The sequence below is a fragment of the Malaclemys terrapin genome, chromosome 1 (assembly GCF_027887155.1).
Source record: "Malaclemys terrapin pileata isolate rMalTer1 chromosome 1, rMalTer1.hap1, whole genome shotgun sequence".
Classification (NCBI taxonomy): Eukaryota; Metazoa; Chordata; order Testudines; family Emydidae; genus Malaclemys; species Malaclemys terrapin.
In genome coordinates, this window is record NC_071505.1 from 61,804,220 (window position 1) to 61,824,339 (window position 20,120).

At 44.8% G+C, this 20,120-nt stretch overlaps 1 protein-coding gene across 2 annotated transcripts in view; it reads left to right on the forward strand.

The window, feature by feature from the left end:
* The first annotated feature begins 6,773 nt into the window (after positions 1-6,773).
* Positions 6,774-20,120, forward strand: part of XPOT (exportin for tRNA) — a 72,481-nt gene continuing 59,134 nt past the window's right edge. The window contains exons 1-3 of one of the 2 annotated variants that reach the window (XM_054025530.1): positions 6,774-6,927; positions 13,096-13,327; positions 16,881-17,014. In XM_054025530.1, coding sequence (XP_053881505.1) covers positions 16,955-17,014 — 60 coding nt within the window. In that variant the 5' untranslated portion in view covers positions 6,774-6,927; positions 13,096-13,327; positions 16,881-16,954. The remainder of the gene's footprint in view (positions 6,928-13,095; positions 13,328-16,880; positions 17,015-20,120) is intronic. The other variant, XM_054025521.1, reaches the window with a different exon arrangement.

A 20,120-nucleotide genomic window follows, 5' to 3' on the forward strand; every position in this document is an offset into this window, starting at 1 on the left:
GCATGCATTGCAGCGAGCACATGTGGCCAGCCCACTTCGACCAGGATAGCACACTGCATGCTGGTCCTTGTAGTTTCAGTGGTCTCGCCATAGGAATTAGGAGGTAGCTAGGTGGGTGGGTCTGTTTGTCTCCTCACGCACACTGCTGGCTTCATTCCCTCCATGTTTGCAGGCGGGTGAGCGCTCCCCTGTTTGGACTGGAGGTCTTTCACTCCCATGTGCTGAGCGGGGTTGGATTTGCTGTCGCTCTTCCTCAGCACCAGCTTTGTTTTGGTGATGCCCCACATAGGCTCAAGCTCCCCAGACTCCTGGACCGACTTGAACTCAGGCTTTTAGTCTTGTGAATCCTGTGAACAAGGAGGAAATTGATACCAAAATTGAATTTCACAAACTCAGCGCCTACATTTTCAGGGTAAAGGCTCCCTAGGCACCAGTGGTTCTACTTCTGGGCATGGTGCTGCTGTCTCTTTGTAAGCATCCAGATGCCTATCTCCCACCCACCTAACCCATAATCAGCAATATGTATGATATGACTTTTAAAAACTAACTTTATATTTGTGAATAATCTAAGCACTATATCCAGATGTACAGACACTCTTTCCCCACAACCTATGTGTTATATAATTTTTTAACATTAGCTTTAATACATTTTTTAAATCTGTTCTTATCAGTTTAATATCTGACCCCCCCTACAGAGCTGGCTTTAGGAAGTGCGGGGCCCGATTCGAACAGTTTTGACGGGGCCCCGGCAGGGATGACTGGGGGAAAAAAAAAAAAAAAAACACGTAAAAAAACATGTGGGGCTTGTACTCACCGGGCGGCACTCGTAGTCTTCGGCGGTTTGTCCTTCACTCGCTCCGGGTCTTTGGTGGCACTGAAGGACCTGCTGCCGAAGACCCAGAGCGAGTGAAGGACCCGCCGCTGAAGTGCCGCCGAAGACCCAGAGCGCTGTCGGGTGAGTAAAAATTAAAAAGGAGCCTCTAGCCAGGGAAGGGATTCTCGGCCACTTGCCCCCACCCCGGCGGCCCTGTCACTGGGCGCGGAGCCCTCTTAGGCGCGGGGCCCGATTCGGGGGAATTGGTGGAATTGGCCTAAAGCCGGCCCTGCCTACCTAAGCCCCTGAGTGATCCACAAACTGGGAGGAGATATCCATGATCTGTTTAAGTTGTATGCAGAGCCTGATCCAGTAGGTGAGCTCAAAGACTCTACATACCAGACCACTAACCAGGGACATGGGAAACCCAGGTGCCATTCCCCCCTATCTGCCAAAGGGGGAAAGAAAGAAGATACCTTTTCAAATCCTATCTCTTCCTCAGGAAACTCTTTTAAAACTCTGGAATTAAAGTTATCCAGACCTGCTGATTTAAAAATGCCTAAGTTTAGTAGGTGCTGTTTAACATCCTTCCAACACACTAGTAAGGTGGAAAGAGTCTTATTAAATATGTCTGTTCTTTTCCCAAATACAGAACAGAAATATTGATTGAATACTTCTGCCTGTTCTGCATTATTACTGATAATTCTACGATTTCCCTCTAGTAATGGTCTAGGGAGAATGATTCTGTAGTCCTGTGGTTAGGGCTCCCACCTAAGAGATAGGAGACCCAAGGTTCATACCCCCTTGTCCAATCATTCTTTCATTATCCACAGGGGAACAACAAAAGGAGAGACTGAGAGGTCCTAACATCAAACTATCCCATAGGCACGACGAAGCCATTTAGGTTGACTTAAAGGGCTCTTAACATCGATTTTTGTACTCCTCACGAACGAGGGGATTAGCACTAAAATCGACATCGCTGGGTTGAATTTGGAGTAGTGTGGACGCAATTCGACGGTATTGGCCTCCAGGAGCTATCCCAGAGTGCGCCATTGTGACCGCTTTGGACAGCACTTTCAACTCAGATGCACTAGTCAGGTACACAGGAAAAGCATCGTGAGCTTTTGAATTTCATTTACTATTTGGCCAGCGTGGCGAGCTCATCAGCACGAGCTCATCATGACCACGCAGTCCCAGAATCGCAAAAGAGCTCCAGCATGGACTGAACGGGAGGAACTGGATCTGATCGCTGTATGGGGAGACGAATCCGTGCTATCAGAACTCCGTTCCAAAAGATGTAATGCCAATATATATGCCAAAATCTCTAAGGGCAAATGTGAGGTGTTTACAATGCTCACAACTGCAGCGGTGATCTGAGCGGACTCCCGCTTGCAGTGCTATGGTGTATGCATGGGCAATCCAGGAAAAAGGGCGAGAAATGATTGTCTGCCATTGCTTTCACGGAGGGAGAGAGGGGTCACTGCAAAACCACCCACAGTTACCTTGTCCATTATCTCAAATTTTTGTAATTAATAAAGAAAGAATGCATGGTTTCAAAACAATAGTTACTTTATTTTGAAGGGGGGAGGGTGGTTAGTTTACAGGGAATTAAAATCAACAAAGGGGGCGGGTTTGCATCAAGGAGAAACACACACAACTGTCACTCCATAGCCTGGCCAGTCATGAAACTGGTTTTCAAAGTCTCTGTGATGCGCAGCATGCCTTGCTGTGCTCTTCTAATTGGTGTCTGGCTGCTCAAAATCGGACGCAAGGTGATTTGCCTCAACCTCCCACCCCGCCATAAACGTCTCCCCCTTACTCTCACAGATATTATGTAGCACACAGCAAGCAACAATAACAACGGGAATGTTGGTTGCGCTGAGGTCTGACCAACAGCGCCAGCGAGCTTTTAAATGTCCAAAGGCACATTCTACCACCATTCTTCACTTGCTCAGCCTATAATTGAACTGCTCCTTACTACTGTCCAGGCTTCATGAGCCACGGGAGCCAGGGGTAGGCGCGACCGTGCGGTGCTGCCGGCTGGGAGAGCAGCCTGAGGCAGAAGCCTCCAGCTCACATGATATTCCAGGCAGGACTGAATCTACATGAGACGAAGCTTAAAGAAGAGAATGACCTGGAGTCACTCCCATTCGGTGCTCTAAGAGGAGGATAGCCATGTCTGTCCAGGCACCCTGATCAACCTCACTGAGGTCTGCCAGGAGCACCCAGGAGACGTACGATGGCTATCAGTCCTACTGCACCATCTGCCGCAAAGGCAAGAAGCTTCTGCTGTGTAGCAATGCAGTACTGTGTCTGCCAGCAGCACCCAGGAGATGTACAGTGACGGTGAGCTGAGCGGGCTCCTGCTTGCAGTGCTATGGTGTCTGCGCGGTTAACCCAGGAAAAAAGCCGCGAAACAATTGTCTGCCGTTGCTTTCATGGAAGGAGGGGTGACTGACGACATGTACCCAAAACCGCCTGCGACAATGTTTTTGCCCCATCAGGCATTGGGAGCTCAAACCAGAATTCCAATGGGTGGCGGAGACTGCGGGAACTGTGGGATAGCTACCCACAGTGCAACGCTCTGAAAGTTAACGCTATCCTCGGTACTGTAGATGCACTCCGCCGACTTAATGCGCATAGCGGGGACACACACAATCAACTGTATAAAATCGATTTCTAAAAAATCAACTTCTATAAAATCGACCTAATTTCGTAGTGTAGACATACCCTTAGTAGAGAGACGTGTCTCCCTGCAACCTAGATTTAGGGTCCTATCTGTCAGAGAGGGGTGGGTCTTAGCACAGACTAGTTTAGACAGCTCCTCACCTAGCACGCTAGTTTTTGTGGATTGTATTCTAAGGCGCTTATCTCTCCCCGTTAATCTTATAGGGAGACTAGATGGCTAACTGGGCATTGTAGATTGCAGTGTTGTTCTGCTGATATTCTAGGTGCCTAAAAGTAAGCACAATGATGCTCAGTGTTGCAACACCATGTCCCTTCATAAATCCCACCCCTGGTGATTCAGTAAGTGGCATTCTTCTGTTGGAATAAGTACCAGTTTTAGGGTTCGCTGGGCCACTGGAGATGTCATCTTTCAAATGAAACATATCAGTATTCTTATTCAATTGTGGTCATTAAACATTTAATAGTACTTCTTTTTAAGTAAATTACATGTTGCAACCCCAAATTCCTCTGCAATATCAGTTTGCTACAATATTCTTCACACTTGTCCTAAACTGTGTTGTTCCTGTCTATAGTTAATTAGAAATGTCTGTATTTCAGCGGTGGGTGAAATGATCTCCTTAAATGTTGTATAAGTCCTATTTCTGCAAATTGTTGTGCCCACGTGGAACTTGTTGCATGATTGCAGCCATAACCTGCAAATCTCTTTGGCATGAAAGGCACTGAATAAGTGTAAGACATTAATATTGCTATGGTCAGATAAGTTATTCTTTAAATATTTGCATTTTGTTACTGCACTTATTTGTTTTCTCTGTGTTCAGAGTTTTTGATCCTGCAAAAATGCACATTTAACTGTTAATAACTCCATTGAAATTCTATGCAGGCAGAACCATTTGCATTATTGATGCCTTTATCATATTTATGGGAGTCACTGAAGTCAATGGGACCATTCACATACTTAAAGTTAAGCATGTGCATAAATATTTTGTAGGATGTGGAGATATTTTGTAGGCCATTTACTGAACAAGTTTTTCTAGTCAGAACTACAAAACCAACACCACTGTGGAAAAACAAGTTGTATTTTGTCCTGTCTGGCATGTAATTAATATGATTACCAGCTAAATTCTAAAACGAAACCTTTTACTATTGGTGATGCATGAAGCAGGAAGAACACAACTTGATTTTCTAATTCCAAGCTGAGTTTATTGTGCAGCAGATTAATCTTATTTTGACTTGTAAACTGAGCAGAGAATTAATATACAATCATGTTGTAAATGAAAATAATTATTGAACCCACATCATACTTATAGTAATATTTGTGACTATTACCACATTTTATAGGTGTGTATGAATAACTGTTCTTATTTTATGGCTATTTTTCAATAAACATTTTAGAAAACTGGAAATTTTTGATAAACAGGTTGTGTTTTGGTATGTGCATCACATTTTTAAATCATACATATGCATGAGCAGCAGGTGAAGCTTCCCCTTGGGGAGGCTAACCCCATGACCTGCCTCTTCTTGGCTGGCCCTGACTCTTCCAGCCAAGGTCACGCTTCCGCTTGCTCCTATCAGTCTCTCCCCCCCCACCCCCCGGCCCCGACTGGGGTAAGGAGGCTGAGTGCTTGGCTCCTCTCCCCCATGACCCTAGCCTCAGTGGAGAGCTTGGTTGGGGCCTCAGGAGGGGGGCCTGAAAGCTTGGTCCCAGCTGGAGTTGTGCTCTCAGCCTCAGCTGGGATCATGGCAGAGCTCTCGGCCCGGGCTGGACTGCTGAAGCTCTGAGCCTGGAGCCCCTCTGCCATTCTGCCCCCCTCCTCCTGCAGTCTTGCCCATGTCGATACCCCATCCCATTCCTTCCCCTGTGGCCCCACCCCCATGCTGCCTCTTCCATCCCAAGGGCCACTCACTCCTCTCCTCCTCCCCACTGTGGCCCTGAAACCAGAAAAGCTCTGTGCCCCTGCCATGGCCCCGGGGTCATGGCAGGGGAGAGATTTTTCCAGGGGCTCCAAATCCACCCTCCTCCCTGGTGGTGCAAGGTTTGGGGAGGCTTAGCCTCCATTAGGTGCCACCTATCTACATATGCAAAGCTTGACAGTGTTCACCTGAACATGCTTCACCACCCATCAAGCTGAACCTACCCAGAAACTGTAACTGATAGAAGTTTCCATCATTTTGCTTGTGTGCTTGTATAAAAAGTAAAATGATTAACCGCTATTGTATTTGTGCATTCCTTGTTGATTAAACTATATGAGTTAGTAAATCAGTGTGTTTGACTGGCATCCTAGAGACTACTCTACTGACAGTTTCTATAAAGATTAACAAATTTATTAGAGCATAAGCTTTTATGCATCCGAAGAAGTGGGCTGTAGTCCCCAAAAGCTTATGCTCTAATAAATTTGTTAGTCTCTAAGGTGCCACAAGTACTCCTGTTCTTCTTTTTGCGGATACAGACTAACACGGCTGCTACTCTGAAATCTATAAAGATTATTTAACATATAACTAAGCTTGGCAGAAGTTATTTTTTATAATTTTGACATAACACAGATGTTTATTTTAAATAATTTTTTCAATTTGTATTGATTTAAATTTTCAGTTGTAGGAAATCGTACAATGGGAAGAGGACAGGCTAATTTTTTTAATGACAGTAGACATGGAACTTCAAAAAGGTAAAGCTTTATAACCATGAAACCACACATTGTCAGCATCACATGTCAAAATGCACGAAGTAAGTATCCTTAAATCAACCTTTAATAAGTTCCCAAGACTACATCTAAGCAGGAGAGGTGGCTCTGTGTAATTATCCATTCCACTTGCCAGGCCAAGTTTCTGTGCAGCACCTCCCTTTCCCCATTCAGTTCGCCTCATCAGCAACTACACGGAAGGCCTTGTCTCTGTCAGAGGCAAAGGAAACCAGAGGGCAGCCTGCAGCGGGTTAATAACACCAAGATTTATACAATGTGTCACGCAACAGCCGAATTTTTGAGGCCTGCGGACACTACATATCCCAACATGCCATGCATCCTGTGGGGACTATATATCCCAGCATGCAAGGCGGCACTCTGGTCTATTGGAGGAGGAAGGTGAGTGTCTGGAAGGGGAAATACCTCTCGCTCTCTTTCAGGGACTGCTTGGAGCGTACGCGAGCCGCAGAGCATGCTGGGAACTATAGTCCCCGTGCTTTGCCTGAGGGGGCGGGGACATGCCTGGTTAGAGGCTCGACACCACATTACGCGCGCCTCGGACACGCAGCCAGCATCACCCGCGCGGCCGCCCCGCGCGCTCCAGTGGCGGCGGCGTCCCCTCTCCCTGCCGCCGGCGGAGGCGGCGCGCGGGCGCGGCGAGGCCCGGCCCGCTCTCTATGGTTGTGGCGGTCTTGGAGCTGCGGGAAGCGGAGCCGGCGGCGCTGCCGGGATGGAGTGACCGGGAAGGTACTAGGGGAGCGGGGGCCGGGCGGGGGACTCACGCGGCTCTGACTCAGCCCAGCCCTCGGCTCCGGTGGGAGAGGGGCGCTGCCCGCGGCTGGGGCGGCCGGCCGGCGGCGTGGGCCACCGCGTGTTCGCGGCTGGGTAGGGGAACGTGTCCCAGCAGCAACCGCTGCGGGCCGCGGGGCTCCCTGCCGGGCGGGGCTCCCTCGCCGCGTACTTGGCTGGCTCTGGACCGGGCTTTTCTGATGCCGGCGCCTGCCCGGCCTTCTCTCGGCAGCTTTGAACTGGGGAAAGGCGCTAGAGGGCTCAGCGCCTTTGCTGCGGCAGGCTGGGTCCTCCGCCCGTGCGGCATCGCTGGGGGCGTTGTAATGGGGCTGCTCGTCCGCCTGGCAGCGTCACGGGAGCGTTTGACTTGGCCACCCAGAGCCCTCCTAGAGTGCCGCCTGGCCTGCAAAGGTCCTGGGAAATGGGAGTGGGTTTTCTTTAAACTTGAAAAATACCCTGTTGTACGTGTGTTACTAACACCTGTCGTCTCCAACAACATCCATTTCTGTAGAGTTTCTGCTTTAATTTGAAATAAATCTCTAGCGGTTGTGGTTGCAACGATCACCTTCAACATATGAACCACTGAAGTCTCCTTTTCTCACATCTGTATACAGAGTGAAATTAGCCATTCTTCAGAATCCAGCATGCAGTAAGGGAACTGACTAATCATTTCAATGTCCCATGCTCCTTGGTAGGCGCTAGGGTTATTCCTTCTGCCTTACAACAAGCACAATATGTACTGCTAGATGGGTGATCAGAATTTGCCTTAATCCTTTGCCAAACACTGCAGAGGTTTCATGCTGTAGGACAGGGATGGGAAAACTATGGACCAGGGGCCGGCCCTCCAGACATTTTAATGTGGCCCTCGAGGTCCCGCCAGGGAGCGGGGTCTGGGGCTTGTCCCGCTCTGCACATCTCCCAGAAGCAGTGGCATGTCCCCCCTCCCCCTCATACATGTTGGGGCAGCCAGGAGACTCCACACACTACCCCTGCCCCAAGTGCCACCCCCACATTTCCCATTGGCCAGGAACCAGAGTCAATGGAAGCTGCAGGGGCGGCGCCTGCGGACAGGGCAGTGTGCAGAGCTGCCTGGCCACGCTCCGGTATAGGAGCTGGAGGGGGGACATGCTGCTGCTGCTTCTGGGAGCTGCTTGAGGTATAAGCACCACTCGGAGCCTGCACTCCTGACCCAGCCCTGATCACCCCCCTCCCCCCCACCCTCTGAACCTCTTGGTCCCAGCCCGGAGCACGCTCCTGCCCATCATCCCCAGCCCAGAGCCCACACCCCCGGCAGAGCCCTCACACACACACCCTGAACCCCAACCCCCTGCCCCAGCCTGGAGCCCCCTCCCACACCTTGAACTCCTCATTTCTGGTCCCATCCCAGAGCCCGCACCCCCAGCTGGAGCCAGCACCTCCTCCCCCAATTTTGTGAGCATTCGTGGCCCGCCATACAGTTTCCATACCCAGATGAGGCCCTTGTGCTAAAAAGTTTGTCCAGCCCTGCTGTAGGAAGAGAGTGCTGTCACTCCTCATTGATGTGCTAGTAACAGATAGGATAGTAACTTAATTACATCTGTATTTCCCATCCTGAGCTAGGATAACGTGGTGGAAATACCTCACTTCTTTCACTGGCAGTCCTTTGAGTTACTAAATAATGGTGTTGATGGTCTCCAAAGGGAAGGAGGGGGATTTGGGGTCTTTGTGATGAAGCAATATTAGTACAGCCATTGAGGAGGTAGAGAACCCTATTTCACCACAAGAAGTTAATAACTTCAGACTTATTCTGTTAATTTTCTTTCATTCCAATGTAATTTCCTGTTAAGGTGGCTGATTCTGGTTTGGGAGCTCATCATAAGAGCTCCCAAACCAGTAAGGCTTTGTGCATTTTTCATTGAAATGTAATAACTTCTAATTAATAGTACATGCTGTACTAAGAATACTACCCTAGAGCTTCAAAATGTTGTGTTAAATGAGAACTGTATATTATACTGGGGCTTGCTAGCAGGAGCACCAGGCAAAGGTACAACTCTTACATTAAATAGTGTGTCATTGAAGAATTATTACACATGGGATATTGCAACAAATCTGTATTACACAATGTATATGAATAGTTAAAGCAAGTTGTTTTTCTAAGGAAATAACTGACCTGTCCAAAATTGCAGCATAAGTACATTGAGAAAGTGTTACTCCTACAGAATGGTCTGCTAGTTCAGCGTTTCTCAAATGCCGCCAACGTGGCCCCAGTGGAATTTTGTGGCCATGACACGCTCCTGGGCCGGGGGAGGGGAGGAGGCAAAGCAGTGGCCCCTCCCTGCAGCACCGAGCTGTTGCTCCTGGATGAGCCACCTTGGTGTTTGCTGGCACTAGTAGCAGGGATTGGTATCCTGCACCGCACAGCCTCCCAGGGGGCTCCGGGTAGTGTCTCTGGAGAAATATGGGCTGGTGTGTGTGGCACCAGAGGAACCTGGGACTCTGCAGGCGGCCGTTGAGTTCCTGACCCACTTTCCCAGGGATGGAGGGCTCAGGCTTCAGCCCCAGGGCAGCCACCAGCAAGAGTTGGTGCCTGCACTGAGCCCACCAAAAAATGTGTTGTGGGAACCCCCGTCTATGCAAGTCTATTTCTAAGACTGAGGGAACTCTCTCTTTCTAATGGCAGCCAGGATGCTCTCAGAAGGGAGTCGTTGTAGAATTAACTATCACTGAAGATCAGGCTGAGAGCAGGTCTACACTTGAAATGCTGCATCAGCGTAGCTGAGCTGCTGTAGCGCTTTAATGAAGATGCTCTGTGCTGACAGGAGAGAGCTCTCCTGTTGGCATAGTTCATTCACCTCTGCAAGAAGTGGTAGTTGTATCAGGCGGAGAAACGTAGCTGTTTAGACCAGCGCTTAGGTTAGTATAACTGTCGCTCAGGGGTGTGGATTATTCACACCCTGAGTGATGAGTTGTATCGAAGTAAGTGTAGTGTAGACCTGTCTTGTCTGCACTAGGAATATGTTTTCACTAGAAATGCTGAAGCTGCACCCTTGTAGCACTTCAGTGTAGAGACTACAGTGGTGGGAGGGGCTGTAGTTGATACACCTCCCTGTCCCTATATTTCAGGGGTTGGAAGACTTTGGCTCTCGGCCCGTCAGGGTAAGCCGCTGGCGGGTTGGGACATTTTGTTTACTTGGAGCGTCTGCAGGCATGGAGTCCCTCAGCTCCCTGTGGCTGGGGTTCACCACAATGTATTAGATCAGGAATCGGCAACCTTTGGCACGCGGCCCACCACGGTAAGCACCCTGGTGGGCCGGACCGGTTTGTTTATCTGCCGCGTCTGCAGGTTCGGCTGATCATGGCTCCCACTGGCCGCGGTTTGCTGCTCCAGGCCAATGGGGGCTGCGGGAAGCGGCATGGGTCGAGGGATATGCTGGCCACCCTTCCTGCAGCCCCCATTGGTCTGGAGTGGCGAACCGTGGCTAGTGGGAGCTGCGATCGGCCAAACCTGTGGATGCAGCAAGTAAACAAACCGGCGCGGTCCACCAGGGTGCTTACCCTGACAGGCCAGGAGCCAAAGTTTTCCAACCCCTGAAATATAGGATCGGCTTATGAAAGGGTCATACAGTTTTTGCTATTTGTACCTATCCATTTTGGGGGATTGGCTTATAAACGAACGGACTAATGAACGAGTATATACGGTATTTGAGTTAGCTACACAAACTAAAATTTTTAGTAAAGAGTTTCAGGGTGGATTTGATTTAAATCACTAGTCAGGAAGACTCCATTTAATCATGGATTTCTGCATGAAAGTGCATTCTTGTTGGTTGTTATAACCGTAATACATATTCTTCTCACAACTCAGATCGATGTAGGTTTCATTTTTAGAAGGTACACACCGTTTATTTTGAAAACTTTTCAGATTAGATTTACAGCTATATCAGAAAATGAATGATTGGTTATTTCATTTACCAAAGGTAATTGAAGCAGATATTTATGAAGTCATTGGGAGGTTAACCTATTGAACTGGAGATAGTTCATCATGAATATTTGGAGGATTTTCTTGCCATGCTGTATTAGGAGGAGAACGTCACCAGACACGTTTAAATTGTTTTATTTAACTAAAACGACGACGTGGTGTATTCTGGATTTTTTTCTTCAACAGCAAAAATATAATATTTTAACAAAACAAGCATATGAATTTTTGAATTTAAAAAACTTGAATGTTTAAAATCAGGTTAAAATGGTTTTTAACTAAAATAGTTAAATGAAATATTAAAAAAAAATAAATAAAAATTAAATCGACTGTGTCAGCCAGGTCAACATGGGAAACTTAAAATATTGGCTTCTGCAGCTAACTCAGTTGTCTTCACCTTGATTTTCCCATTGGTTCATAATCTGGAAAAGAAAAACAAGCTTTCCTGCTTTTTCTGGTCCCAAACGACTTCTCAATTTGGAATGTATTAGTCCAAATGAAGAAAATATTATTTCTACACCGGCAGAAGAAGCTACTGCTGTTTAAAAGTGAAATTATCACTTCAACAGTTTCTGAATCCAAGTGCTTAAGTGACTTCCACCAGTTCACTGGTGTGACTTTCTTTAAAACATCAGCAAACATCTATTTCTTGAATGGTTCACCCTTAGCCCTGAAGTTTATTTTAGTTGGCATTATGGAGGGATGATTGCTGGATGTCCATGTCATAGCCAACTCCTCTTCTTCAGCAGTTAAGGTTTGACCCTGGTACCGAGTATTGAGAATATTTGCAAGAAAATGAGCTGGAGGTAGTGCTTGTCCCATTTTTTTTTTAAATGCTTGTAATTTAACTCTGTCATTGTATATTTCCTTTTTAAGCTCTCACTCAGTTCCTTCCAAATTTCAACAGCATTAGCAATAAAACAGCTATTTCCCTGCATTTTGTTCAAGGCTACAGAAATAGGCTTCAGGGTACTCGGCATGTGTTCAACATTTCTCTTAAGCTCAATGTTGAGAACTTTGTCTGTGTCATCAGATTAGGCTAGTTCTTGTGCTCAAAACAGCCCACTACTGAGTTCCATCACATGTCATGTGGAAGAGTTAGCTTGGTTCCTCCCACTTTTTTTTTTTTCAGAGCAGCTGCTGCAAAGTGGTTGTTACGGAAGTATTTGCAATTTCAACAACATTAGCCTTTATTTCTGGAACACTGAAGTCTTTGGCTAGGAGGTGTATGAAATGAGCACTGCAACCGTATGTTATTAGCTTGGGACACTCTTCACCCTCTTCTAAATTTCTTCTCATCTTGGACAGTTTTGCAGCATTATCTGTGACCAAGCTGCGTACTAGACATTTTGAATTTTTTTTCAGTTTGTTATAGCTTTTACTGCTGCTACTTGTAAATATTCTGCTGTGTGTGTATTTCCTGATGTATCAATTCTTTCTGTAAGGAAGACATTCCCTTCTTCTGTTGTCACACAAGCATGTACAACAGGATCATTGTGGACATTGCTCCACCCGTCAAGATTCAGGTTAACAATTTTACCCTCTAGACCTTTTGCACTCTGCTAAATGTCTCTTTCATACATTTTATCCAGCAATTTGCCTGCAACATCTGTTCTGTTGGGTGGAACGTATCCTGGTCTTAATGACTGAACCATGTTACTGAAATGTGGGTTCTCAATCATATGAAAAGGAGAGTTTGTTGCATAAACAAACGGGGCGATTTTTTTCATCAATTACTTTTTGTAATGTTGTGGTTCTTATCACAAACTTATCTATAGTTGTTTCTGGATGATGGAGATTTTTTTTTTTTTTCCTTTTTGCTGCAGGTGATATACTGTGGCTATGTGACATACATGCTCTGACTGAAACGCTATCATTGGCAGATAACTCTGAAACTAACAAATGATGGTGATTTTGAAGGTGGATAGTCTTCAGAATCCTGTATGTTGAGGATGGATTCTCCTAAACAAAATAAGTCAATGCAGTTATTTAATTATTATTACCATACTGCTCATTTAGTATTACTCATTGCATTCACCTACGCTTAGTACTACTTTAAAGGGGAAATTGTAAAAGGAAGATCTGCCTATTTCAGCTATTTATTTTTTATCATAACTGCATCTAAAATGATAGTACCATAGAGTAACAACTATATCTTTTTGTTCAAACATGAGAATTCAAGAATGGTCCAGAAGGAAGACAGACAGTCCTTAAGAAAGAAGTATGAAATAAAAGTTTGCCAACCTGAAGATCCTGCATGTTCAGACATGTTCCTTTCATCATCTTCAACACAGCTTCCTCCTGAGAAGGAACACTTCTCATGACGTTGTTTCATTCAGGCAACAAGGCCTTGGATCACTTTGATGCACTGTTTGCATTTTGCATGTATGCCTGTCTTAACCACAGGTAGAGGAACTTCATTTAAAATATTCCCAAACTGGTTATTATAGGTTAAAAAATAGGGGTGTCTCTCTCTCTCTCTCTCTCTCTATATATATATATATATATATAAAAAAATAGAACTGGAAGGGACCCTGAAAGTTCAAGTCCAGCCCTCTGCCTTCACTAGCAGGACCAAGTACTGATTTTTGCCCCAGATCCCTAAGTGGGCCCCCTCAAGGATTGAACTCACAACCCTGGATTTAAGCCAATGCTCAAACCACTGAGCCTGGTTTCCCTGGGTTGCTTCCTACTCTCCCCTGGGATGTACCTGTGTCTGTTGTCTTGGGGGGCCTCTGGCCAGGCCACAGGTGGCAGCTCCTTGGCATCTCGGTTGGCTGGCAGCCCCGGGGAGATCCGGCCAGTCTTCCGGTGGCAGCCCGGGCAACTCCTGAGTGTCTTGGTTGGCCAGCGGTCCCGGGAGCTCTGGCTAGTTCTCAGGAGGTTGACCCAGCAGCTCCTCTGCAGGCTCCAGCAGCAGGCAGGGTGCATCCATCTCCTGTGGTTGCTCCACTCCAACTGAGCTGCAGGGCCTGCTTTTTATAATGTCTCCTTCCTGTCCCGCCCTTCCGTTTTGGGGGGGATGGGGGGGGAAGCAGGCGCAGACTTGGCTCTCCCGATTTGGCCCACAGGGGGTGTGTTGTGGTCCCTCCCTGTCTCTGAGAGAGGCCATGCCTCCTTGCTACAGCACTATTGAAATAATAACGTAGTTAAAGCATAATCTAAACTGGAAAAAGTTTGCTAGTGTAGCTATGCCTGCAAATCGCCTATTGTAGATGCAGTTTATAATGACAAAAGCACTTTTATGCGAGCATAACCACATCTACACTAGTGTATTTCACAAAAAAATCACCCCCCCTAACAGACATTGCTAAAAGTTTCTAATGTAGACCTGGCCTAAGGAGACTTTGTGCCCAGAAGTTCAGAACTACCTCCATATGAATTTACTTGGTTTTACTATTAAACCTTTTAATTACTTTTAAAAAGTGTTCTATGAACTTCAGAAGTATAGGTGGGTGGGGAAAGATTGTTTCTATGATTTTTGATCTCATTAAGCCCCAGATCCACATTGCATTGTTAGTGCAATTGCTCTAAAACAAGGCTGAAAAATCTGTAATTGAGAAAGCTACAAACCTTTAAACAGTTTTGAAAAGTCTTAGACTTTCAAAAGTCTTAGAGGTTTGCTAATAAGAAATGAAACATCTCACCTCTATTGTTTATTAAAGGGACACAGCTTGAAATCTTGTCTCTTTCCAAAAATGAGTTGAAGTAGTCTTGCCTCTGAGTCTCCTTGCCATGTTTGTAGTCTTGGGAACATATTTTAAAATATGGTCACTGTTTAATATTCAAGATAATTACAGAAAGAGGAGAAACTGGAAAGACGGGAAACAAACTGCCTGCAAAATGCTGTCTAATGGACTAAATAAACATTGAAAAAAAGAAATTATCTGTAATCTTTCATTTGTTTTGGGAGCTATTTCTAACAAAAAAAGTTACGAGAGCTGATTTTTTTTAAAAAACTTTTTAAATCCATGAAGATCATCTCTCCAACACAGGATAATGTGGATCAATGTGGGAAGCTTGTTGTGTTGTCATATGCATCATTCCTGGTTTGAGGATTTTTGCTTCCATTTCTGTCAGAACTTTTAAGGACTAAATTCACTTCATAAGAAAAGTTGTACCTGTTACATGTAGGTAGCTCATCATTACAAACCTTTATACATCCATTTAGTTTTATCTATTAAAAACCATCCAGCTGCCCTCCATAACACCAGTTTTATAACACACTATATCAAGGGCTGAGTAGAAATTTATTTTTGTCTTAATTTCAAGTACAGGGCTTCCCTCTCCCTGGGTCCTGCCTTTTAGCACTATGGCTTACCCCTGACAATGGAGCCCCAGCAGGAAAATGTATGTAAGATGTAAATACCAAGAAATGGGAGACTTTACCAATAGGGTTTCAGGCATTTTTTTAACTGATTTCCTCTGACTTAATCTCTTCTTCCTATTGTCTTCCTTCCTTTCCCTCACCTCCCACAAACTATCAGGCCTGCAGTAGATTATATCACACAAATGAAGAGAACAGACTTAGTGGCAGGTCTACACTACAGCCGGGATCGATGCTCTGAGATTGATCCACTGGTGGTCGATTTAGGGGGTCTAGTAAAGACCCGCCAAATCGACTGCAGATCGCTCTCCAGTCAACCCCTGTACTCTACCCCTGACGAGAAGAGTAAGGTAAAGCGACAGGAAATTTTTCTCCTGTCGACCTCCCATGGTGTAGAGCCTGAGAACTTCCTTTGGGACATAACTATTGTATAATCTACCCTGCTGCTTTAATGGCATCTGGATATTTTGAGCAAGTCTTTTGGTTTGTCCATTATATTTGGTAGGGTTTCAAGTGAAATCTGAGCTTTACAGAATGGCCTGTATATTCATTCTGCATTTATTTTCGGAACAATCTTGTTGGTTTTTCAAACCAAGCTGTAGAAATTGTTTTACAGGATTCATAGTTTATTCAATCTGAAAATTCTTTTTTATTCAGAACTCCAGAAAACAGCATTTCAAGTAAATCGGCATCACTCTAAGAAAGTGGTTTTCAAACTTTTTAGGCTGCATGCCTCTTTCCAAATATTGTAGTTTATCGCATACCCACCTCTGACATAGGGTCATAATATACCTGATTAGATTGTCAAGTCTTACTAAATAAAATGTATTGTCCGCCATTACCAGATTTTTCTCATGTACCCCCTAATGAGAGCTCTTGTACCTATAGGGGTGATCAGTATCCCAGTTCGAAAACCACTGCCGAAGAATAAGTGGACTCTTTCTGAATAAAATGTATTTTGTAGCTAATTTATCACCTTGTTCAGGAAAAAGGTAGGATGTGTTTTGTGCAGTTGGTAGGGAACAAGTCCTCTCAATATCTTGACTACTATGGAGAGGTTTTTATCAACAAATCCATTAAGTATTAGTAGAAATAGTAATTGAAGTTGCTGATTACTACAACCATAAGGTTAGAAATACTAGAAAATCGTATTTTAAAAAAAAAAGAATAGCTTAATACTGCACTTGAATCAAATGTGGGTAACCAAAACAAAAAAGCAAAACCCAACATTCTCTATGCATTGTAAATTTGAATCTGTGTATTTGAATTAAATACAGATTTTCTGATATGGAGCTTCTCTGTTAAATTGACAGGAAATTCTTTTGTGGTTTTTATTACAAGATGAAAGTTCAAATGTATGAAAAACTTAAATTTATTCATAGTATAAAAGGAAAGCTGGAGTACTTTCTGGACCATAAGTGGTGTTAGTGAAGGACATGAAGCCCTAATGTCTACAGTAGACCATATGTACGAGTGTGTGGCTGTTAATAGATTCCATGTTCCTGTGCATTTTAAAGGCTTACATGCATTCTGGCAATCGTAATACTTCTGCTATGATTATGCTGAGATAGTTTGCTGATGTGTTTAGTGAATATCGTTTCTTCCAACTTTGCTTTTTTTCCCTGTTTGCAGATGTTTGTAGTTTCTACTATAGGAGAAGGGGGCAAACCAGTTAAAAATAGGAAACAAAAAGTATAGCAACAAAGATGGATGAACAAGCCCTTCTAGGGCTAAACCCAAATGCTGATGCAGACTTCAGGCAAAGGGTAAGTTTGTTTTTACGTATGGCAGCCAGTTACTGTGCAACTGTCTAATATCTTATTGATTTGTCTGATTATTTAGATAACTGAAGTAAAGGGAACCTATAATTGTATTGTCATTATGTATGCATGCTAGATGCAGTCCTTCATTTTACATACATACTATTTTACCATTTACTATGTACATACTGCCATGCTAAGCATGGCTTTTCTCACTGTAATTCATCCTTGTTAAATTTTTTCATTCAGTAGATTACACTTAACTCATTGTTTCTACTGAACACTTATGAGGTAGATTGTGGCTTATGTACTATTAGTGTATAGTTTAAACTAGTTACATAACAGCACTCTTCAAGAATATGGTTCCATTTTAATCAGAATTTCAATATAAATTCCATTTCTCAGACTCCTTTTTCAGCTTTTAATTGATGTACACATTATCTTAAGTTATATTGTTTAAACTTTAGTACATTTTTAAATACAGCCATGTGTGGCTCTCAACACAAACTTAAAACCTTCTTTTACAGCACTTTTAACCTAAAATCAATAAATGCTGGGTCACATAAAATTTTCATTAAGCTTCAGCTCATTTCTCCCTGGCCACTATTAGATGTACAGTAACTCCTCACTTAACATCCTCCCACTTAACGTTGTTTCAAAGCTACGTCGCTGCTCAATTAGGGAACATGCTCGTTTAAAGTTGTGCAATGCTCCTGTATAACGTCGTTTGGATGCCTGCTCTGTCCACTGCTTGTAAGATTCTGTGGAAGAGCAGCAACTTTACAAGGGAGCATTGCACAAGTTCCTCTTCTCCGCCTCCTCCCCCTCCCTCCCTCCCAGCACTTCCCTGCCGCCAAACAGCTGTTTGGCGGTGCTTAGGACTTTCTGGGTGGGAGGGGGAGGAGCAGGGAAGCACTGCGTCTCCACTCCTCCCCTTCCCTCCCCTCCCAGAAAGCCCTAAGCGCTGGGAGGGAGCGGGGAAGCACCGCATCTCCGCTCCTGCCCCTCCCTCCCAGAAAGCACTAAGCGCCGCCAAACAGCTGTTTGGTGGCGTTTAGGACTTTCGGCGGGGGAGGAGGAGAGGAGGAGTGGGGATGCAGCATGCTCCAGAGAGGAGGTGGAGTGGGGGTGGAAAGAGGTGGGCCTGGAGTGGAGCAGGGATGGGAAGAGGTGTGTCTGGAGCATCCCCCGGCAAAGTCAGCACCTGTTCTTCTCCGGGGAAGCTGCTGCGAAGGTGCTTCCTAGCATCCTTGCCTGCAGCGGGCTGTGCTTATGTGAGGTAAGCCAGGGGCACTTCCCAACCGCAGTAGAGTACTGTACAGTGTATATAATGCCTTTTGTCTGCTCCAAAACATTTCCTTGGAACCTAACCCCCTGCATTTACATTAAATCTTATGGGAAAATTGGATTAGTTTAATATCGTTTCACTTAAAGTTGCCTTTTTCAGGAACATAACTACAATGTTAAGTGAGGAGTTACTGTATTGCTTTAGTGCTTCTAGCTGGTAGGAAAAGCCATTGCAGCACGACAGGTTTCAAAGCCTACTGGACAGCTCAAGAGATGTTATCTGAAGTGTGTGCATGGGTGTGATTGTGCAGCTTCCCAAATCCTAGGAGTATGATGTAGTAAAATCTCATTCTGTGGTCAAATTAGTGATTGAAAGGTAAGGGAGGTGTCAGTTGATTTGTAAACATCTATGGAATAATAACTTCAGTGGTGTCATCGTCTGTGATATGGCAGGGGGCACTCACTCCTCCCCTTTCACCAAAGGCTCCCTGCTCCAGGCCCTCTGGTGGAAATTTTGATGTGTTGTCAGAAGTTGATCAAGTTGAGTATCATTTGAAAGCCCTTTCTCCCGCAAACACAATGTTACCAAACTTGACAAACCTAGAACAATTATTTAGCTATGTATTTGAGAACACGTTTAAAAATAATTGTTTTTGTAATTATACTTTAACATAGGGATGCATTGCTTACATAAAAATATACACTGATCTTTGGTAATATTAGGGAAGTTAGACTTGACAGGTAGTACTGAAAACATTTATTCATCTAAGTCATCATCAGTGTCGTCTCCATCTAGGGCTCCACTGCTAGATATGTTGTCGTGTTGATTCTTGTCCATGCTGCTCTTGCCTGTCTCTATACAAGGCAGCCTGCTGGCCAAACATCTGCAGGGTAGTGAGCATGGGCTTTGCACATGAGCATTTGATTAGCTGAAGAATTGATTGAAGAGTGCATTGTGTTTCACATCTAACTGGTGTGATTAGTCCATCCTCCAAGACCCATCCATGCCCGAAAAGGAGGGTGGTTTTGGATGCAGTCAATCATCCTGGAGCATTCCATTGCTTGATAATTTGTCTTCTTGAAAGCATATATAAATGTTCCCCTCGTTGGTGTCAATTTTCTTGGTTTGTCTGCTTCTTTGAAAATGTCATATTGTTGGTCTTCAAATAGTAAACTTGGCATGTCAGTGCCTCCAGTGCATCTATAAGATCATCAGTGACTTTCTCAGCTGTTCTGAGCACCTTCAGAGCAAGGAGAGAGTCTTCAGAGGCTGAATCCAGTGCTTTCCAGTAAAATAATCTGGTCTTTCCAGCCCACCTTCTGGTAGTGTCACATCCTGAAAGGGTGTGGAAACCTGGCAGTGTGGTGTCCTTGAATGGTCTGAGTGATAGGAACACATCTCTGAGGGATATACGGTGATGCCTGGCAGTAGGCACAGAAACAATCTTGTGGAAATCTTGGGTAGCGTCTTTCAGAGAGCACTGGGACATCAGTGTTTTGTGCAAAAATTTGGAGTTTAGTAGCACCTCTCTATTGCATTGATGGCATGCAAAATAAATATAGTATCAGCCTTCTTTTGGGCACTACAAAGAAACTCCACTGAATGGTTGAGGTAGCAGCTTCATTACACTATGTCGCAGTGAAATTCTTTGAGCAATTTTTCAGATGCTGTAATTTTTTCCTGCAAGGTATGCAGTTAACTTTCCCTTTGTGTGAGTGCAAGACAGGAGTTTCTTCATTGTGACATAGGAGATGTTCATGGAGTCAATTATTTGTATTGGACAGGTGCAATACCATGGAGTTTCTCCTTTTTGATAAATTTTAA